General features: G+C 45.5%; 1 protein-coding gene across 3 annotated transcripts in view; it reads right to left on the reverse strand.

Annotated features, from left to right (window-relative positions):
- The window catches only part of LARP4B (La ribonucleoprotein 4B), a 72,322-nt gene that overhangs the window by 16,165 nt on the left and 37,409 nt on the right, over nucleotides 1–18,748 (reverse strand). Inside the window, exons 1-7 of one of the 3 annotated variants that reach the window (XM_066585808.1) lie at nucleotides 14,557–17,231; nucleotides 10,295–10,442; nucleotides 6,219–6,374; nucleotides 5,002–5,083; nucleotides 3,810–3,946; nucleotides 3,470–3,573; nucleotides 1,558–1,668 (exon numbers count right to left, since the gene is read on the reverse strand). In XM_066585808.1, the coding sequence (XP_066441905.1) occupies nucleotides 1,558–1,668; nucleotides 3,470–3,573; nucleotides 3,810–3,946; nucleotides 5,002–5,083; nucleotides 6,219–6,374; nucleotides 10,295–10,442; nucleotides 14,557–17,034 (3,216 nt within the window). In that variant the 5' untranslated portion in view covers nucleotides 17,035–17,231. Of the gene's footprint in view, nucleotides 1–1,557; nucleotides 1,669–3,469; nucleotides 3,574–3,809; nucleotides 3,947–5,001; nucleotides 5,084–6,218; nucleotides 6,375–10,294; nucleotides 10,443–14,556; nucleotides 17,232–18,748 lie in introns of those variants that run through there. The other 2 variants (XM_066585807.1, XM_066585809.1) reach the window with 2 other exon arrangements.

Consider the following 18,748-nt stretch of genomic DNA (forward strand, 5'->3'; position numbering starts at 1 on the left):
GATCCTGTGTGGGCGGGCCGAGAACTGTGGGAACCGTATCGGTGCTCTGGAGAGCAGCAGGAAGGACCTGGTCAGAGTCTGCTGGGTAAGTAAAATAAGACATTCCCTGAAAATAAGCCCTACTGCCTCTTTTGGGGTAAAAATTAATATAGGACCCTGTCTTATTTTCAAGGAAACAGTACCAAGAAGGAAAGAAAAAAAAAACAAAAAAACAAGGGCGGTGGAGGAAAGCAAAACTGCAAAATATTTAAGTATGCCCCCCTCAAGTTAGAAACTAGTAGAGTGCACTTACTAAGTAATGACCTGTTTACACGGGACGATTACTGTTCAGATTGCTGCGCTCCTGCGCAAAAGAACGCAGCGACTGAACGAAAATTGTTCAGTCGTTCAGTAAGCTGCACTTCTGAATGACGGCCTGCTTACTGTGAAGGGGGAGAGAATGCTCCTCGGCCTGCTCTGCCTCCACGTGTAGTACATCACTGGGGCAAGTGTTGGGCATCATTTGCCCGAAGCTCACCCCGTCTAAAAGTACCTTAAGTGGTAGATTACTTGTAGGTGTAATTTTTTTTTGCCCTTTACATGAAAATATTCTACAGCTGTGAATCATATTTGTCCATTGCTCTCCAGAAGCAAATCTGAAACATGACAAATATGATTTGCTCAACAAAATTAGTAATGGCTGGTGAGTAGTGAAGAGTCAAAGCAAAATAAGTGTTCCTCTCCATCACCAGGCTATACACTGAATGTCCGCTCTATTAGAGACCCCCATTTGGTAGCCCGTTGGACCTCTTTCGGCCTTCAGAACTGGAGCAATTTATTGTGGCGTCCATCCACAGGTATAAGATAACCCAGGCTGTGCCAAGGAAACATTCACTATAAATACTCCACCCCCATCTGCCCGACAGGAAGGGGTCATCGATTCATGCTGCTTGTGCCACATTCTGACCTCCCATCAGCACGGTGCAGCAGGAGAGGTTTTTCCGCTGCTTAGTGATACAAGTTTTTGCACTGAGCAGCTCTTGTTGGCCAGAACAAGTCAACACCCCCCTCGGATCTCTTTCAGCAACAGGTTATTTCCGTCCACAGGACCCCTTTTGGTTAGAATTTAGATATTTGACAAAAAACGTGCAGGCCTCCGGCACACTTCCCGGCTCTGTGGCTCAGGCGCAACCCGCAATGGACAGCACAAGGGCACCTGTGAATGTGCTGCCCGATTTACACAAAACCTGCGCATTGACATTGCATTAGAAAGCCCTACTGGTCATCCATGATGCTGACAGGAACAGGACAAGCAATATGTTTTACTCCATGCGGACCGGACCGTTGGTTCGCATTAAAGCGGATAGTCCTTGTGCATAGCCTCACAGACTATGAAGGAGCCATGTCCTGTCTGAATGAACACGGACAGCACACAGCCCCAAATATGCTCCGGTAGCATGCCGGAAGTCCAAAAGGCAGAACATTCACTAGCAATCCCCCAACAGATAGGCCAAGGAACAAAGGTGGTCATTGGCTAAAGCCAATAAAACAGCATAGGCAGAAAAATGAATGTATTACCTGTTGTGCATCAGCTTCTGACTCAAATGTGATGAACCAATTGTCATTATAGGCAAATTCACAATTAATAAACTTCGGCAAGTTCTCTCCTTTGAAGAGAGCTTCTACTTCCTGATTAAGAGACAGATAATTAGTTAAATACTGAGGACTAAAACGATGATACAACCCCCCCCCCCCCCCCATTCTATTTTGCTCCATGTTACAATGAAAACAGAAAAAAACTCTGCATGTTCCAGTAGATCGGCCGGGTCCGCCATCCTCATCAGTCTTAGATGTGGCTGCAGCAGGAGCCTCCCCCTCTACCTCGTTTGCCATAGGACAAATAGACTGTTAAGCCCCACAATTTGGCTAAACTCCATCCACAGGATAGGTGATAATTGGGTGGGAAATCGGTGAGCGACTGACTTCTAGAAACTCCTGATATTAATGAGAACAAAGACAACCCAACTAGACTGGTGGCGAGCATGACTGACCGCAGCTCCAGGCACTTGGATGGAGCTGCCAGGAAGAGATGAATGCTGTACTCACATAGCTCCATAGGCAATGAACAGAGCAAGAGATCATGCATTAGTACTGCCTCTCCATTTATTCCGGGTCCCGATAATCACACATTTATCACCTACCCTGTAGATAGCGGCAGGTGAATCAGGTGGGTTAACCTTTTAAGCCTCTGTGTTCTGCAGGAATCTTACAAGACTGCTTGTAACCCCGCAGGATTTTCTGCAGCTTATTGAGAATACTAGATGCTAAATTCTCTCCCCTTTACCTTTATCACTTCTTTCTAGGTACAGCATTCCCTTATTATACCCAACGGTGGATCGGGAAGACTGTCTAACTTTTGGGTTGATCAGCTGCCTTAAGGTAGTCAGCGCAACTGCATCCACGAAACAACCCCTCCTGACCTTCTTATACAAGGCGGTAAGGATAGTTGCTGTACAAGAGAAGCTGAGGCAGGCGCCACATGGCACGCAATATCAGCGTATCTTCGTAAAAGAGGAGGAGAGGAGTGTAAAAACTCACTTTTAAAAACTTGCGCCGTGTATGCAAATTCAATCGCCTCAAGTCACGGAGGCGGTCCGCCTGTGCCTTAAGTCACACTAGTGACATCAGTATAAGAGAAGGTGAATCCCCAGCTGGAAGCGGACTAGCGCACTGAAATTATGATGTCTGCCTCGACTTCATTACACATGTCCGCTTCCAGTTGGGACAAAGACGCGCAATGCAAGAGGGTATTTTCACCGGCAAGGGGGGAAAGGCGGCGTAACGAAAAACAGGGTGTGAACAAAGGCAGGATGGTATATCTTGGGGCGCAGGCAGCCGGCCTTCATGACTAAGGCGGTTCGATTTGCTTTCACCGCATTCGAGTTTGAAAGTGAGTTTCTACACTTACAATAACTTGTCCTTTTTACCATGTTCTTATGTTGAGTGCCATGTGGCACAGAGCACTACGGTGCCTGCTTTTTATCAATCTGGTGACGGAATCCCCTTAAATAATCGATATACGGTACCTGTAGCTGGACAAACCAACTTAAAGGGGTCCGTCTAGGGATGCTAAATCCTTGCCCTGACCAGAGGTGTTGGGACCCCCTCCACTTCCAGCCCTGTTCAAACACTGGGTGACATACTTTGGATTATGTGCCAATTAGGTCATTGCAAGGATTTGCTGTTGGTTCATCTTAATAACTAATCCAACCCTCATCGTCCGTAAGTGAGAAGAGGGCCAGCTTAGTTATTAAACCGAGAAGAACAGCCAGTCCTCTCCGATGACGTAACTGGCACAGAGCAAGCGTCCATCCTACGTAAGCCAGAACTCGGGGCTGAATCCGACACAACAGGTCTGGATGAGAATTCAGCCTCCCTGGATAACTCCTTTATGGTAGGACAAAATACGCAATGAAGACCCCATTCTTACTTCTATTGGAGTAGATTCAGGAACTTCACGTAAAATAACAATACAGCGATTCTGGTTCGGCCGCACTTTTTCTCCTTTCTCATCCACTTGAACTAAAGGCAAAGCTGCAATGAAAGTTGCACAAACTCAAGTTAATGGACACTAGGAAAACCATGTGCCCAAAAATTACCATGTAGAGTGAAAAGAGAAGCTGCGTCAGTCAGCGGCGCTGCAGATGCAAGAGCTGTGCGGCCGCCTGCAGGGACTTGGGGACATGAAAAGGTCCTCTATAAAAGGAGTAACCAAAGAGAAGGACCGCCCCGCTAAGCAACCGGAATCACCTTAATGGGCTCATACTCACATCTTAATACATCGACTATTAAATCCATGTCAGTGCTGAGTTTCTTGACATGGTCAAGATTTGCTACTGTCATAATTGGCACGTATTGATCACTGTCCATTTGTGATATAAGGTACATGTCACTGGCGAGATTCTCTCTGCAAAGAAAAAGAAGAAATCGAGTATAGATCACACAAAACTTTGTTTCCAAGAGTAATTAAGACATTTTTCTGCTTTTGACAAAAACTACTTGTTAGACGAATGGTTTCTTGAAAAATCAGGTTTCCCTCCTGCTGAGACCACCATGGATTAATTGTTTCTGTGGGGAAACCTGGCAGTAAGTGGTCAATTTCCCTGCAGTGCCTCCACAGGGCAAAAGAAGCATTGCAGTCGTACACTTTTTGTATATTGGGCCCTTTCCTTTGATGGCACTACTTCTAAAAAGACAAAAGGGGAGGGGAATTTATTATACGGGTTGTCTGGTTACTGGATAAAATTCCCCTGCTAGCTGCAACTGTTTTAAAAAGAGCTGAACTTACCCCTCCTCTGCTTTGGGGATCCAGTGTTGTAGCTCCGCCGTCCAAATGTTTATTGTGGAAGAGGTCATCACAGGAAGTCACCTGACCACTGCAGCCAATCAGAGGCTGCAGGGTCACCTTTCTGAACTCCTGGAATCATGGGGTGAGCGCTGATGCCAGGAGAACAGGCAATGACTATGCAGCCTCTGATTGGTTGCAGCAGTCAGGTGACTTCCTGCGACGACATCTTCCACATCATCAGGATGGCGGCAAGGATGCCAAGCTGGATCCCCGTGGTAGAGATGGGGCAAATACAGGCCTTTTTGCTATTTTAACGCAGTTGAGAGAATGAAGTCCGCTAACGGCTTTCAGACCATCCTTTTATAGGCAGGTCTTGTTATTTCCATTGGTGCACAATTCACCTAATATATGAAGAGCCCCACGCCACTTTATATTTTAGGCACATCTCCGCTCCCGTGTGCCTATACAGAAAGGCAACCAGTAGAAAGTGAAGATCGCTGGCACTGCTGCCAGGCACGGCCGATAGAACGATGATAGGTGAATGGCACCTACATCAGACCACTTTCATTTAGGGCAAACAGTTGGTCTGAGAAAGTTTGGATGTGTCTTTTTTCAACATGTGTAACTATGCCCATATATGAGAATATATACACGGCTACTACATGAGAACGTACCGAGATAAGCAAAATTCCAGTGTTTTTTTAAGCACATCTCGCAGGTCTTCTTGACCTTCTGGCTGCGGTAGATCAACTGCCCCTAAAAGGTACAAAAGGACGAAAAGTTAAAATTTCAACACCAGATTGGCTTTAGTCAGGTAACAGTTAATTAACCATTTCAAGACCAGATATCGTTTCCCACTTTTGCCATTTTGTCCTCACCTTCTAAGAGCCATATCTATATTTCTTTTTTATTGATAGTCAAGTGATACATTTATTGCCCACTTAGATGTTTATGGCAAAACTGGTAGGCTATGCCAATAAATGGATATGGATGGACTACAATACCCAGAGAGATTAAAATTGGGGGTTTAGGGGGAAGAAAAAAAAAAAAAAAAAGACGCCGGAGGGTCAAGCTTGTAACTATGTATAAATCTATCAGGGGGTCAATATAGAGTTTCATTTATACTCAACGCTGTAACAAGGGGGGAATCTTCTAGAGGAAAATGGGTTTCATTAACAACATAGAAGCAGGTTCTTTACTGTAAGAGCAGTGAGACTATGGAACTCTCTGCTTGAGGACATGGTGATGGTGAACTCACTAAAAGAGTACAAGAGGGGCCTGGAGTGTAATAATGTTACAGGTTCCATCACTAGAGTAATTCTGATTGTCAGATTTGCATTCCCTTGCATGAGGAAAATTGGCTTCTACCTCAATGAGCGTTTTTGCCTTCCTCTAGATCAACACTACAAAATAATAGGCTGAACAGGATGGACACGCGTGTCTTTTTTCAGCCTTACATACCGTACCAAGTTATGTTAAAATGTCCCATATAGATGCAGGGGCACTCCCTGGCACTGCACATACGTAGTGAATGGGAGGATATCACTATCTGGTGAGGAGTCTGCCACATCCAAGTAGAGAATGAACAGACAAATGGCCACTCGTGTGCGCAGTTCTCCGTTCACTTCTATAGAATTACGGAAACAGCTGAATACAGCTGCCCAGCAAATTCCATCACTTCCATACAAGCGAGAGCAGAGTCATTGCTCCATTGATTCTCTGCGGGATGCAGTGACCAGAGCCTGACAATCCAGGCAGTTTGGGGGGCACCCCTGTTCTCCACATAGGTGCGAGTCCCAAAGGTGGAAACATCAATCCAGTGAATGTGCCATAAGCGACATAGTTAGAAATTCTTGTTTGTAAGAACTTCTTGCACACGAATACAAAGTACCTGAATGGGTTGTTTCATGCATAGATTCATATTCTGAGTTTCCCAGAGATATCGTATTCATATCTGTTTGGTCTGACACAGAAACGGATGGCGACTGGTCTTGTGTTAGCACAGCGTTGTGTCCTTTCTGCTCATCATCACCATTGTTATCCAGCACTGAGAGAGGGGGGAAAAAATACAAAAACTTTTAGTAAAAGGCTAGAGAAAAATATACAACTCCATGGTACATAGATTATTCACCACTACCTTGCATAGTAAACCCTTCCCGACATACATGTATGGCACACGTCTGGTGTCTGCATGGAGTGGACTTGGGAGCCGAGCGCTTCATACACAGCAAGTGCCTGTCCTCTTTGATAGCCAAGACCAGTCTGCAACGGCAGCGTCCAGAAATACCTCCGCTTGTGGCTGTTAACCCTTTTAATGCTGCTGTTATTCCGAGTGCCATTGAAACGTCTTGATCGGTGCTGTGATGCCCCAAGCAGCCTCCCCAAAGAGGAGCCCTGGGTGTTCAGGCATCACGGTAGCCCGGGGCCTACTGAAAAACCCAATGGCTGCCATGTCAGTTTGCCTATCAAGACATGCTTGTGGAGCGTCTTAATAGATTGCTGGTCAGAATACAGTATAATGCAAAACTACAGTATACTGTAACACTGAAGTATTGCATTATACTGTGCAAGCGATCAGACGCTTTTTTTCAGCTGGACCGAAGCCTGGGCAGTCCTTACTAAAGAGGACACCAACATTGCAGTCTTTCATCCCCATTCCAGCAGGCTTCCACTCGTTTGCAGTATTTTAGAATAGCATGTTGGACTCTACTATCCTGTCTGGCACAGATACAGAAAACGAGCAGAGCGCCGCTGATATACTAAGATGTAAGCTTACGTATGCTTCTATCTGGATGCATTCTCAGTGAACCACATGGACACTCTGTGAAACCCAACATGGATGTAGCCAACATTATTAAAGCCTTACTCGCACCGGTAAGTACGATTTTGGTCAATGTGAAAACGGACCAACTTCACTTTATTTTATCTCAGTTTTTATTCATTTTTTTCATGCCATCTGAGTGTAATTCATTTTTTAAGCGCGTTTAAAATACTACATCACCACCTTAACTTACTCTCTCCCCGCCCGCCCATCCCCACCCCCATCACTGCTGTATTGCTGGCGCTCAATCCCTTCACTTCTGGGTGTGGGGAGCAAGCAATTAATCCCCCAACAAAAGGGTCATGTGACTGCTCAAGCCAATCACCGTCCATCATCACTCCTGGAAGTGAAAATCAGCGGGCACCAGGCTCCAGCAGTGATGGGAGAGCGTAGACGGCGAATGGGGCTTCTAGGTCTTTTACTACTGCAAACTCAGCAAGATTTTAGTCAATGTATTTTGATGCACAAGTGGAGAAGACTTTACCCCTTCAATTGAAAAGTGCAGATTTTGGTGCAGAACCCCAAATTCCGCCACGTGTGACCGCACCCCAAAGCAGTCATTTCAGCTTGCAATTTTTCCTTTAAATTCCTCAAAATCTAAGAATTATATTTGTCACTTATATGGAGAAGACAATGTGGCAGCATGAAGACAGAGAGTTAAAGCTAACGATAGGAGACAGGGCTCTGCTTAACCAATCTTACAGTATAATGGGATTGGGGATATAGACAAGAGGTGGGGGCGGTACAAGCTGTATATAGCATCAGATGAGGCAAAACTGAAGTGAGGGTTACGGCAGATTATATGCTTGAAGATGGATTTAATGTCGCTTCTAGAAAAAGGATATCCAGGAGGGGGATGGGAAAAGTCATGGAAGTGTAGTGCAAGACGACTAGTGTGTGCATTACGGAGATTACACTTGGGTGGATATCTGCAGATTAGTCCAGGGGTGTACATGAGAAACGCTGTGGTTATAGAGTCTCTGATGGCCGGGTTGAAACATCATTCATAGGGAGCAGGTTTAAATATGGGTACTAATGCCACTCGGACCCCACGTGGCCAGTGACATCCAGCGCTGCTGCAACAGCATGACGTGCCATCTCCCGAACTCGGGGTAGCCCCGTCCCTTCAGGAAGCCTTTCCACATAGTTTTTAGTATACTGTGGGATTATGTCAAGTGGTTCTGGCACAGCTGCCAAAAACAGCGATGTGACGGAACCCCTGAACGGGAAGGAACAGAACCAGTCATGTGCATTAGTAAAACGGAGAGTACTTTGGTGTCAGCATCACAAGAGTTCTGTAATATTAGGAGTCTACAACTATGTAGCAAACTACACTATTCTACACACCAAATAGAAACCCATGCAAAAAACGGACACCGAAGTGCCATCCGCTTCACTAATGCAAGTGAATGCTTCTGTTCCTTTCCGTTCAGGGGTTCCGTCACAGCGCTGTTTTTGGCAGGTGTGATGGAACCCCCCGGTGTACGAGGTGCATTCAAGTTCTAAGGTCTCCGAAACTATTTTTTCCCTCGGGAATAGGTGCAAATAGAAACATGGGACACATTTTAGAAGACGTGGGCATTTTTCACGGATGAGCGCAACGGATGGCAGTATCATCCATTGCGCAGAACACACATTATAGCGGTTGGCATTAGGAGCGCTTTCAAAACTTAAGACAGCGACGTTCACTTTCCAAGGACAGCATGCAATCATCTACTTTTCCTTCAGTTGTGTGGATTGACACACATCGACATTCATCATCATGTGAGTGGGACTAGTGGTGAAGGGGTCATGGGCATGTAAAAAATAAATAAATAAATAAAAGTGCATTTGCATGTGCAACAGTTCTAAGAAGGCCAAACCTTATATGAAAATGAACCAAAAAGGAGCCTCGGCCACACAGCAGCTGGTCCAACAACACGACTGCATGTCTCTCACCCAAATAATCTTACCCCGTCTGATGAAGTAGGGCTACCTGATGAACAGCCCATGTGATTGGCAGATAGGACATCACACCGTTGCAGCAGCCCTAGATGTTACTGGAGTCACAGTAGTGTTACTATCCAAAATTTGAACCTGCTTCCTATAAATAATGGGCTGTATCCAGGCAGAGACTCTGAAACAACTTTTTTAGGTGAGCAGACAATCCATTTACTTTATAAGATAGGTCTGAGTGTTGGTGCAAGTGATCTGAGCCGTATTTATTGGGCGTTTGGCAGCTAGTGAAGAAATGGAAATGAGGACTATGATGAATAAGATGAAGAAATGGAAATGAGGACTATGACGAATAAAATGAAGAAATGGAAATGAGGACTATGATGAATAAGATGAAGAAATGCTACTCTGAGGGTCCCATTTGGAGGGTGCGTTTACCGTATATACCGGCGTATAAGACGACTTTTGAACCCCGAAAAATCTGCTCTGCAGTCGGGGGTCGTCTTATGCGCCGGTAATACAAAAAAAAAAAGTGTAAAAAAATTTTATTACTCACCTCCCACGGCGTTCTGTCGCGCTCCGGCAGGATGTCGCTCGCTCCGGCAGGCTGTCGCTCGCTCCTCGTCCCCGCCGCAGCATAGCTTTCTGAATGCGGGGCTTGAAATCCCCGCTTCCAGAAAGCTAATACACACGCCGGCAGCCATGACAGCATTGAATGGCTGTGATTGGCTGAAGGCGCACGTGTTAGCAATCACACCCATTCAATGATGTCATTGAATAGTGTGATTGGCTGAAGCCACGTGTGCTTTAGCCAATCACAGCCATTCAATGATGTCATGGCTGCCGGCGTGTGTATTAGCTTTCTGGAAGCGGGGATTTCAAGCCCCGCATTCAGAAAGCTATGCTGCGCCGGGGACGAGGAGCGAGCGACAGCCTGCCGGAGCGAGCGACAGCCTGCCGGAGCGCGACAGAACGCCGTGGGAGGTGAGTAATAAATTTATTTTTTTTTCTCCACTGTATACCGGCGTATAAGGTGACAGTTGGGGGGTCGTCTTATACGCCCCGTCGCCTTATACGCCGGTATATACGGTATATACAACAATTGGGGCTGAGGATATAAGATGTATTCTCTAACTACACACAGGGACTTAGAGCGGAGCAATGTAACTACGCTGCACAGATCAGATCCCTAGAACTGGAAGAAGTTGTACCTTCTTTGGAGGAGTCAGGAGGTTCATCAGGCAACTCCTCCCAGGATTGGCCGACTGTTCCGTCAGTAGCGCCCCCTGCTTCCACATGCAGCATGTGATTCCCCCATACTTTAGCATTGGGGTTTAATTCTGAAACCTTTGCTGATTCCTGAAAAAAAAAAACACTAAATTTTACATGTTAGCAAGAAGGACTGAAACAGAATTGTAAGAGGAAAGAGAATGCTAATTCCACCCGAATCTCTTTTGAGCCCCAGACAACCAGATCTAGGATTCCCATAATCCAAGATTATTTAGATACCAAAGTTTGACAAACTGTAGATGTCTACCAACCAGAAAATAAATCCCCCAGTTTTTATGGGCACGCTGCACGCCCACCGTGATGACCACCACTATGATCACAGCTGATCAGCAGGTCTCAGAAGGACTCTCCATCGGAGAAAGGAAAGGAGTTGGGGAAAGGCTGTGAAGCTGGACAACTCCTTCAAACCTAAGGGTACACGTCTAACCCAAGGCACCATTTATATGCTTTGGTATAGGTTAAAGCAGCGGTTTTAGTGCCGGAAGTTTCAGTAGTACAAAGAAAACTGCAGTAAAAGTTGAAAAAGGTTATTGAACACTTGACGTTATAAGAACACATTCTCGAGAGGTTCAAAGAGGATCTGTCATTGATACAATCATTGGGACGGGCTCCGAATATATGGCCTCGCTGGCTTAAGCCCTTTTCTTGCACTCACCACTCTGCCCATGTAGGTTCTTCTTAGGTCCAGTTGTCAATGAGTCATGTGGGCAGTACCCACCGTTTTCTCAATGAGCGACCTTAGACCTGATTGACAGTCCGACGTCACGCATTAGGAATGAACGGCAGGGAGTACCCAGTTGGCATAAAGAGCGCCAGAAGCCAGACCCCAAGAAGAGCCCTTTTGAGGGCAGGGAGGAGAATATGGTGCCACGGCTGCATAATGTCTTCAGCCGTCCCCGCTCCTCTATAAAACCATTTCTGCAAAGAGGAAAAAAGGGAGTGCAGGGCATGGAAAAAAAACTAATAAACACAAGGTTTTGGGACACTGGTTTCACTGCACAATTTTTTTTCGCCATGCTTCTCTTATATTTAACCCCTTGAGGACCAGGCCAATTTTAACGGTTACGATTTTACTTGCTCTGTTAGCATCCCGGCTCTCATGAGCATTTTCTTCTTGCCCAAAGCTGCTGTATGAGGGTTTTTTTAAGCGCTTGTGGTCCAAGATGCATTTTATTTAACCGTTTCAGCACAGATACATAAGCATTAAATTTACATTCATTTTTATTTGGGGACAATTAGCAGGGGGAAAAAAGCAATTCGGATTTTAAAAAAACAACACATTTTTACACAGATCGTCATGTATCAGTTTCTTGTCCAGGTTGTTCTAGCTGTGAGAACAGCAAGTGTGAGTATTTTCTATGTCAGTTATGAAACACAATTGCTTGTCATGGAATGCAGAAGAGATCCGCCTGACAACACAGCCGTTGTTGATGCATATTACCGCCGTCACATACCAAATGTGTAAGCGTAAATTACATGCTACACTGACAGCACCATTAACCGATATTACACCGCATGTCTCACTAGTATAATGCAATGCCCAATGAAGTGTAGTAGAGGACATCATTAAATCATATGTTTTAGAGCAACTGTCTATTATAAAATCCTCAAAAACTAAGGGAAAAACTTGAATTAAAGCGACCCTCCAGTCCCAGGACAAAATTTGCCCAGGGATAGGAAGGGAAAATTGTATGACCTGGTACCCTCTATGGCTGGACTGCCACGGACATACCTGTTCTTGGGAGTCCCTCTATGGTCTTCCAAGATAGCCGTGGCAATGAAGCTGGCCATATATGTGAAGGAAGCATCAGCCAAAATTGCAGACTCAGGGCAATCATTGGCTGCAAAATTAGCGCGATTGTGAGAGATGCCGGTATACTTCAGTCTGCCAGAAACACGATCAGCCAGGATAGAAGACTTCAGCCAACCATGGTCAAAATGGCAGGGTATGGCATGATCGGCAAGTGTTGTGCAAGCCATGGAATGGTGTAAACGAACTAAGTTTATACCCACCTGTTAAAGGGGTAGTCTGGTTAGAAATTAACTTTTTCAAATTTAGAGCCAAAACAGGTACTTTTATTCTCCATAAGCCCCGTGATTATCACAGTCTTTATAGCGGAAGTCAGGGGATCATTGCCTGCCAATCAGAAATTTCTCCAGAAATCAGCATTTGCATGCTGGGTGCCACAATGCCAGGAGTTCAGAAAGGTGATGCTACAGCCTCCAATTGGCAGGCAGCGGTCATCCTACTTCTGCTGTCAGAGATCGGTAGAAACATGGGGCTTCGGCAATGGATAACCAGTACGGCGGAAGGTAAGTACTTGTCTTATTTCTTTAAGGAATTTGCCTCTAAATTTACAAAGTTAATTTCCAACTGGACAACCCTGTTAGGTGTCCTGCCGTCCTGTACAGAAGCTCCCATGGCTGCCAATCTGAAGCTAGAAAAAAGTGGATAGTGGCCACAAGCCATTCTGGAATCCCTACTGTAGGTGACTAGCTCTTTCCTACAAATAACCCCATGGACAATGGATTGGTTTCGCCAATCGATATCCCAAGTGCGTGGCAGCTTCACAGAACGAATTCGAGAGCAGCATGCACAATGTGCATTGAATAATGTCGTGGGCATCTTAGAAGACCACAAGGAATAGCCAGATCTGTGGTGCCAGTCAACATGGCTATCCTTTATTTTGGCCAGCAGTTAAAGGGGTTTGCAGGGACTCCAATATTTATTACCTATTCTTGCACAACCCGAGAGCAGCTCAGTCCTGTTCAAGGGAATGGAACCAAGTTACTGCACCAGGCGCTGCGGTTATAAAACGTACAGCACTGTGGCAGAAATGCAGTGAAGAGGCTGCAGAAGTTGCCCAAGTACCGTGGTCTCTTCAAAACAGCTGACTGATGGGCCTTCTGAGCAGCGGACCCCACCTATCAGATACTGATGACCTATCCTAAGAATAGGTCTTCCGTATTGGAGTCCAGGAAAACCCCTTAAAAGTCTGTTACTGACTAAAAGCACCAAAAACTAAGTAAGCTAGTGTGTGCATGCCGACTTTGTTAGGGAACACTGCAAGAACGGGGCACCGTGTCGCCTAAACTATAAGTACCATAACTTATGGCCCATATACACCAGCAGATGATCGCTCAAAGGACAGTTTGAGTGACAGCTTTAAACGATCATTCTGCATAAAGTGTTAACCCATTCCAATCCACTGTCTGACGTCATCAAACATTCTGATTGAAGGCTGCACAGCTCCGATGTGGGAAGACGTCCGGCAGGGTATTCTTACTGTATATTACTGGCTGCTCTGTTGTCAGGGCCCTCTCCAGCATGTCCCATACCGCAGTACTGTCTTTAGCCAGCAGATGGCGCCATTGTATAACGGCTGAAAGAGAAAACCCCCTAGAAAACCCTGAATCCAAAATTGGATTGTAAAGGGTTAAGTAGCTACTCAGCTACTTAAGTACCAGTTAGGCCGGCTGTCCACGGGCGATGCGATATGGGAGCCGCCACTGAATCTCCGTCGGTCAGCCCTATCTAATAGATAGGCTGGCCGCGGAGAATCGGGGGCAATTCGCAGCATGCTGCGAATTGCTCGCTGCGTGTGGAAAATCGCAATGATTCTCCGCTCGTAGACAGGTGCTGGCGCTTTCCATAGCAATGCTATGGGAAGCGTCGGCCAGCGTGATTCGGCGGCGGTTTACCGCCGGCGAATCCACTGCCGTGGACAGGGGGCCTTTGGTTATGCAAATGAAGCCTTCTCTGAACTTAGTTAATAGCCTGAGGGCTATTATCTGCTTTCAGATACTTTGTTCTCCATTGGGGAAACAATGCTATCAGCACTCCCCGTGCAGAACTGCTGATAAGAGTGAAGGACGTTTTTTTAGGTTGGACTGAATTTAAGGATCAGCTAGCAGTGCCCGAAAAGCGCACCATGGGCACACATTTACATGCACCCATTATCACCAACACGATTGCAGATGAGCGATTTTTTAGCAATTATCAGCTGGCGTAAATGGGCCTTTAGTTTATGGCGCTTATAGTTGATGGCTTGTTCCCTTTAAAGTCCCAGTACTGGGGGGGAGGGATCACTTTAAATATTTAATCAAATACAGAAGGAATACTAAATGCACACAGCTAAAAGTAGTCCAATAATAAAAGCAAGAGTGTTGAGTCAGAGTTTACCTCAGGCCAACCCCAAATGCTTCTGTTTTCTGGAACCAGTAGCTGAAACGCGTATTTCCCTGTGCTAATGTCCGAAACCTCCAGATTCTCATCAACGCATTGATATTGGAGGTTGCAATGCTGGTCATCGGATGTAGAATCGTACCATAAGTAATCCACTTTATAGTCGGGCCTGACCAAGAAGTGTTCACTCGATAACGCACAGGACAGTGGCTGCTCCTCCCCGTCACATAGATCCTTGGTCTTATTTCGAGACTCTCTAAGGAGATCTTGCATCAAATCAAGAACACACTCCTCATTATTTTGCTCAGTCTCTTTGTTATCTGTAAAGACTGTGGATAGGGTGTGAATTTCGTATGAGGGAGTAGCGGCAAACTGATCGACCTGATCCACTTCAAAATTGGAACCATAGTCAAGAAGGTCATTCATCTGACTCAATTCTGACAGACCGCTGTCTACATCTAGGCAAGCATCTGCACATCCACCTTCTTCAAAATGACCGTGAGAGGCATTTGATAGGAAAAGGACTTCATTATGTTGATTGTTGTGTGACTGGACAGCAACTAATTTGTTTCCCAAGCAACAGTCATAAACGAGTTGATCAGTGGTGCCAAAGTCAGGACCAACCAGCTTCATGTCTACTAGGTCCTCGAAATCAGGGAACGTCTCGAGCTCATCATCCTTAGAATGGTTAACAGAAGAGATGTCAAAATATTCAACGATAGCAGATCCATCGCTCTTAGGACTTGTGTTCAGCAAACCACTTTTCGAGTCCTTGCTAATTATCGGCTGTGGGCAAGAAGGACCAGAAGTAAAAACATCCATTACGGAAGATTTTACAGTTTCGAGCAGGCTAGTAGGGTTATTACTTTCAGCGTTTTCTGTGTGATGTGAGTCATTTCTGACTTCTGCATGGTATTCACCAAATTGGGAAGTCCAAGCTGAGAGTTTTTCAACAGCTTCCATAACATCCGACTGCTCAATATCGCTACAACTCTCAGAAGACTCCCCTTCTCGAATACGGTCTAACTCTTGGTACAACCCTGAGGTTTCAGTTGAGGAGTCTCCATCAACGAAGAAATCAGCGGTGTGACTTTGTTCCTCCAGATCTTCATCACAAACGTCTCCATTACATTGTTCACCGATCGCATCGCCGTTCAAACAATTATGGCATTCCTCCAAAGTAGGCGGCACGTCTTCGCCGTTTGACCTAAAAACATCATCTACGATATTGTCCTTTCTGCAATGTTCAAGAGTGCCTTCTTGTAGGGATTTACTATAGGTCTGTGAATCATCTGCAACGTGATCATCCACTTCTGAGTCATCGATAATGTGATCCTCCACCTGTTCTTCTAGACTTGAACTCAAGGAGTTAATAAAGTCTACGTCTGAAGTTTGACATGTGCTTTCGTTAGGCGATTCGGTGGTCCCGTTAAACTCTTGGCTTGAAAATTCAGACGTTGGTTCCACTTCATGAAGCAGGGATTCAGTAAATGGCATTTGAGCTTGGTCAAAACTGGGCTGCTTCTTTATTTCATCTAGTACTAGCAAAGCAGAAATATCCACCATGGTTTCCGGTAAACATTGTCCCTGAGGCGCATGAAAACCAAAACTCGATTCTTGGTTTTTGCAGTTCCATGAAATACTATCAGTAGGACTTTTAAAAACATATTGGAGTTGTGGACAGTCCGTGTTAAGAAAACAATCTCCGAGTTCATTCAAGTCTTTTGACGGAGGTCCGAAAGAGAGCAAACCGGCTGAACCAGTCCGGGGTAAACCTTCAAACTCATTTGAATCAACTGCTGTTGGCATGCAATTTGGCACAGGAGATACATTTTCTATGCCAATACTCGGAGAACCCGATGTGTTGTACATACTTTCCGCAGCACCGTAATCCTTACCGGGCATTATATCATACTGTAGTCTTTTATAAGATTTCTCAAAAAAGTCTTCACCGATATCGTCATCGTCTACTAAACAAATGCTGTAGAAGGTGTTGGTTCTCGAATTCTGCCTCACCTCTTCGTCGCTTGGAGCCGGCAGGTTTTCGTTAATTTGTCTTCTTGCAGAACAGAAATCCAATAGGCTTCTATTCTCGGGATTATCAGCATTTTTCTCCTCTTCTCTGTGTGTTAATGAGCTCTGCCATGCGGTGTGGCAGCCGGCCAAGTAGTTTGCTTTTAAGGAAAGAACTTCCTGTGAGTTCTGCTCTGAATTCAGAGACACTTGAGCCGGCGAAGCATGGTCATGCAGAGGCCATGCGTCTACAACTGCAGAGCTAGAGACTTGAGATGTACAGTTGCCTGCTACGACTGGGCTCTGCGAACCTAGGTCTTGTTTTCCATCGACTTCTATCTCCTTAGGTAAATGTTCATATTTGGAAAGAACATTCATGACGTTATGTAGTGGATTCAGCAAGTTCACTGACCTGGTAATGCTAGATCTCGGCACTGGTCCATGACACTCGGTGTTATCCATGCTGTTGTAAGAGGGATACCGCGAACCCCTAAACAGTCCATTACTTGTCACCGTTGACTTCACGGCGGAGGAAGTTGAGTATTCGGACCCAGACCCTGGAATGACCCCTTGAGGGGATGAGTTTTCTCCTTCCTGAATTGTGTTTTGCGTAGTAGGGTTTTTCTCTAAATCCTCGCACGACGTTGACTCGAACAAGCCGGTCCTTTCAAGGCTTCTCCGTGGGCATAATTCTTTGCTAAAACAGCAACCCATTGTAAAACCATGCTCTGCCAGTGCCGAGGCTGATGCGTTAATGAATCTACTATAAGAGTTGGTCCAGCTGGACAGAGGCCACTACCCACAAGTCAAAAATAGTAACTTCAGACAGACAAATCAAAACACATGCCATTGTCACTCAAATTACAATCCAAGACACTAAGGCCTCTGTACGGAGGAGACGTGCCAAGGCGCAGACCGACAGCTGCCAAAACCAGAAGGCTACTTCTTTAACTCTTGCTCGTTCTATTAAAACCGGAGATTAGCCGGTCTTAAAGACCAAAATGCAGTTATTTTTAGAACAACCCTCTGGGGGTCTTGGGCCAAAAATTGCCCAGGTACTGGCAAGAGTTAGATTAACCCTTTAACTCCAAAGCGTATACTGGGGTGAGGAGTTTGCATGAAGCAGGATCGGGAACCGATCCAGCTCGATACGCTGTGGATGCTGGCTGTCTGACAGCCAACACCCCCCAGCCGCCGTCGCAAATAGACATTCACCCTGATCGCGGCTGTTAACCATTTAAAAGTTGTCAATTAACAGCTGTATTTAAATGCCCCAGTCTGTGTCCGGGTGTGCCAAACAGACCCCATGTGATAAGATTGTGAGGTGGCATTTGGTTATCATGGCAGCCTAGGACCTTCTGAAAGCCCCAAGGGCTGCCATGAATATTTGCCAATCGCCTATATGGCCTGTGAGAATGCAGTATAATGCAATACTAGGATATTGCAATAGAATACATGTGTGATGAAACAATCACAAGTTAAAGACCCCTTCTGGGGACAAAATGAAAAAGTTTATTATTGCAAAAAAATAAATAAATTAAATAAAAGGTTATTCAAAGTTAAAAGAAACGTATAATGAAGTGAAAACAACATATTTGGTATCGCGCATCCATAAAGTACAATCTATCAAGATAACCCATTATTTATTCCAAATGGTGAACGTTAGAGATGAGCGAGCATTGCCCTTAGAGAGTACCTGCCCGCTCGGAAGAAAAGATTCGGGTGCTGGCAGCGGGCATGGAGCGGCTGGGGAGAGCGGGGAGGAACGGAGGGGAGATCTCTCTCTCCCTCTCTCCCCCCCGTTCCCCCCTGCTGACTGCCGCTACTCACCGCTCCCCCGCGCCGGCAGCCGAATCTTTTCTTCCGAGCGGGCAGGTACTCGCTATGGGCAATGCTCACTCGAGTAATTGCCCTTAGCGAGTATGCTCGCTCATCTCTAGTGAACGTAATCAGAAAAAGATACATAACGCTAGAATTGTGCTTTTTTTGTCAACCCGTTTCCAAGGAAAACAAAAACGTAATGAAAAGCGATTAAAAAGTTGTATCTACTCCAGAATGGTAGCAATAGAAACTACAGGGTGTCCTGCAAAAAAAAAAAAAAGCCCTGATACGGCATCATTGACGGTAAGAAAGCTATGGTGATTAAAATCTCGGCGTGTCGTGATTCTTCGCGGTG

Source organism: Eleutherodactylus coqui, chromosome 12 (assembly GCF_035609145.1).
Source record: "Eleutherodactylus coqui strain aEleCoq1 chromosome 12, aEleCoq1.hap1, whole genome shotgun sequence".
In the NCBI taxonomy this organism is placed as follows: Eukaryota; Metazoa; Chordata; class Amphibia; order Anura; family Eleutherodactylidae; genus Eleutherodactylus; species Eleutherodactylus coqui.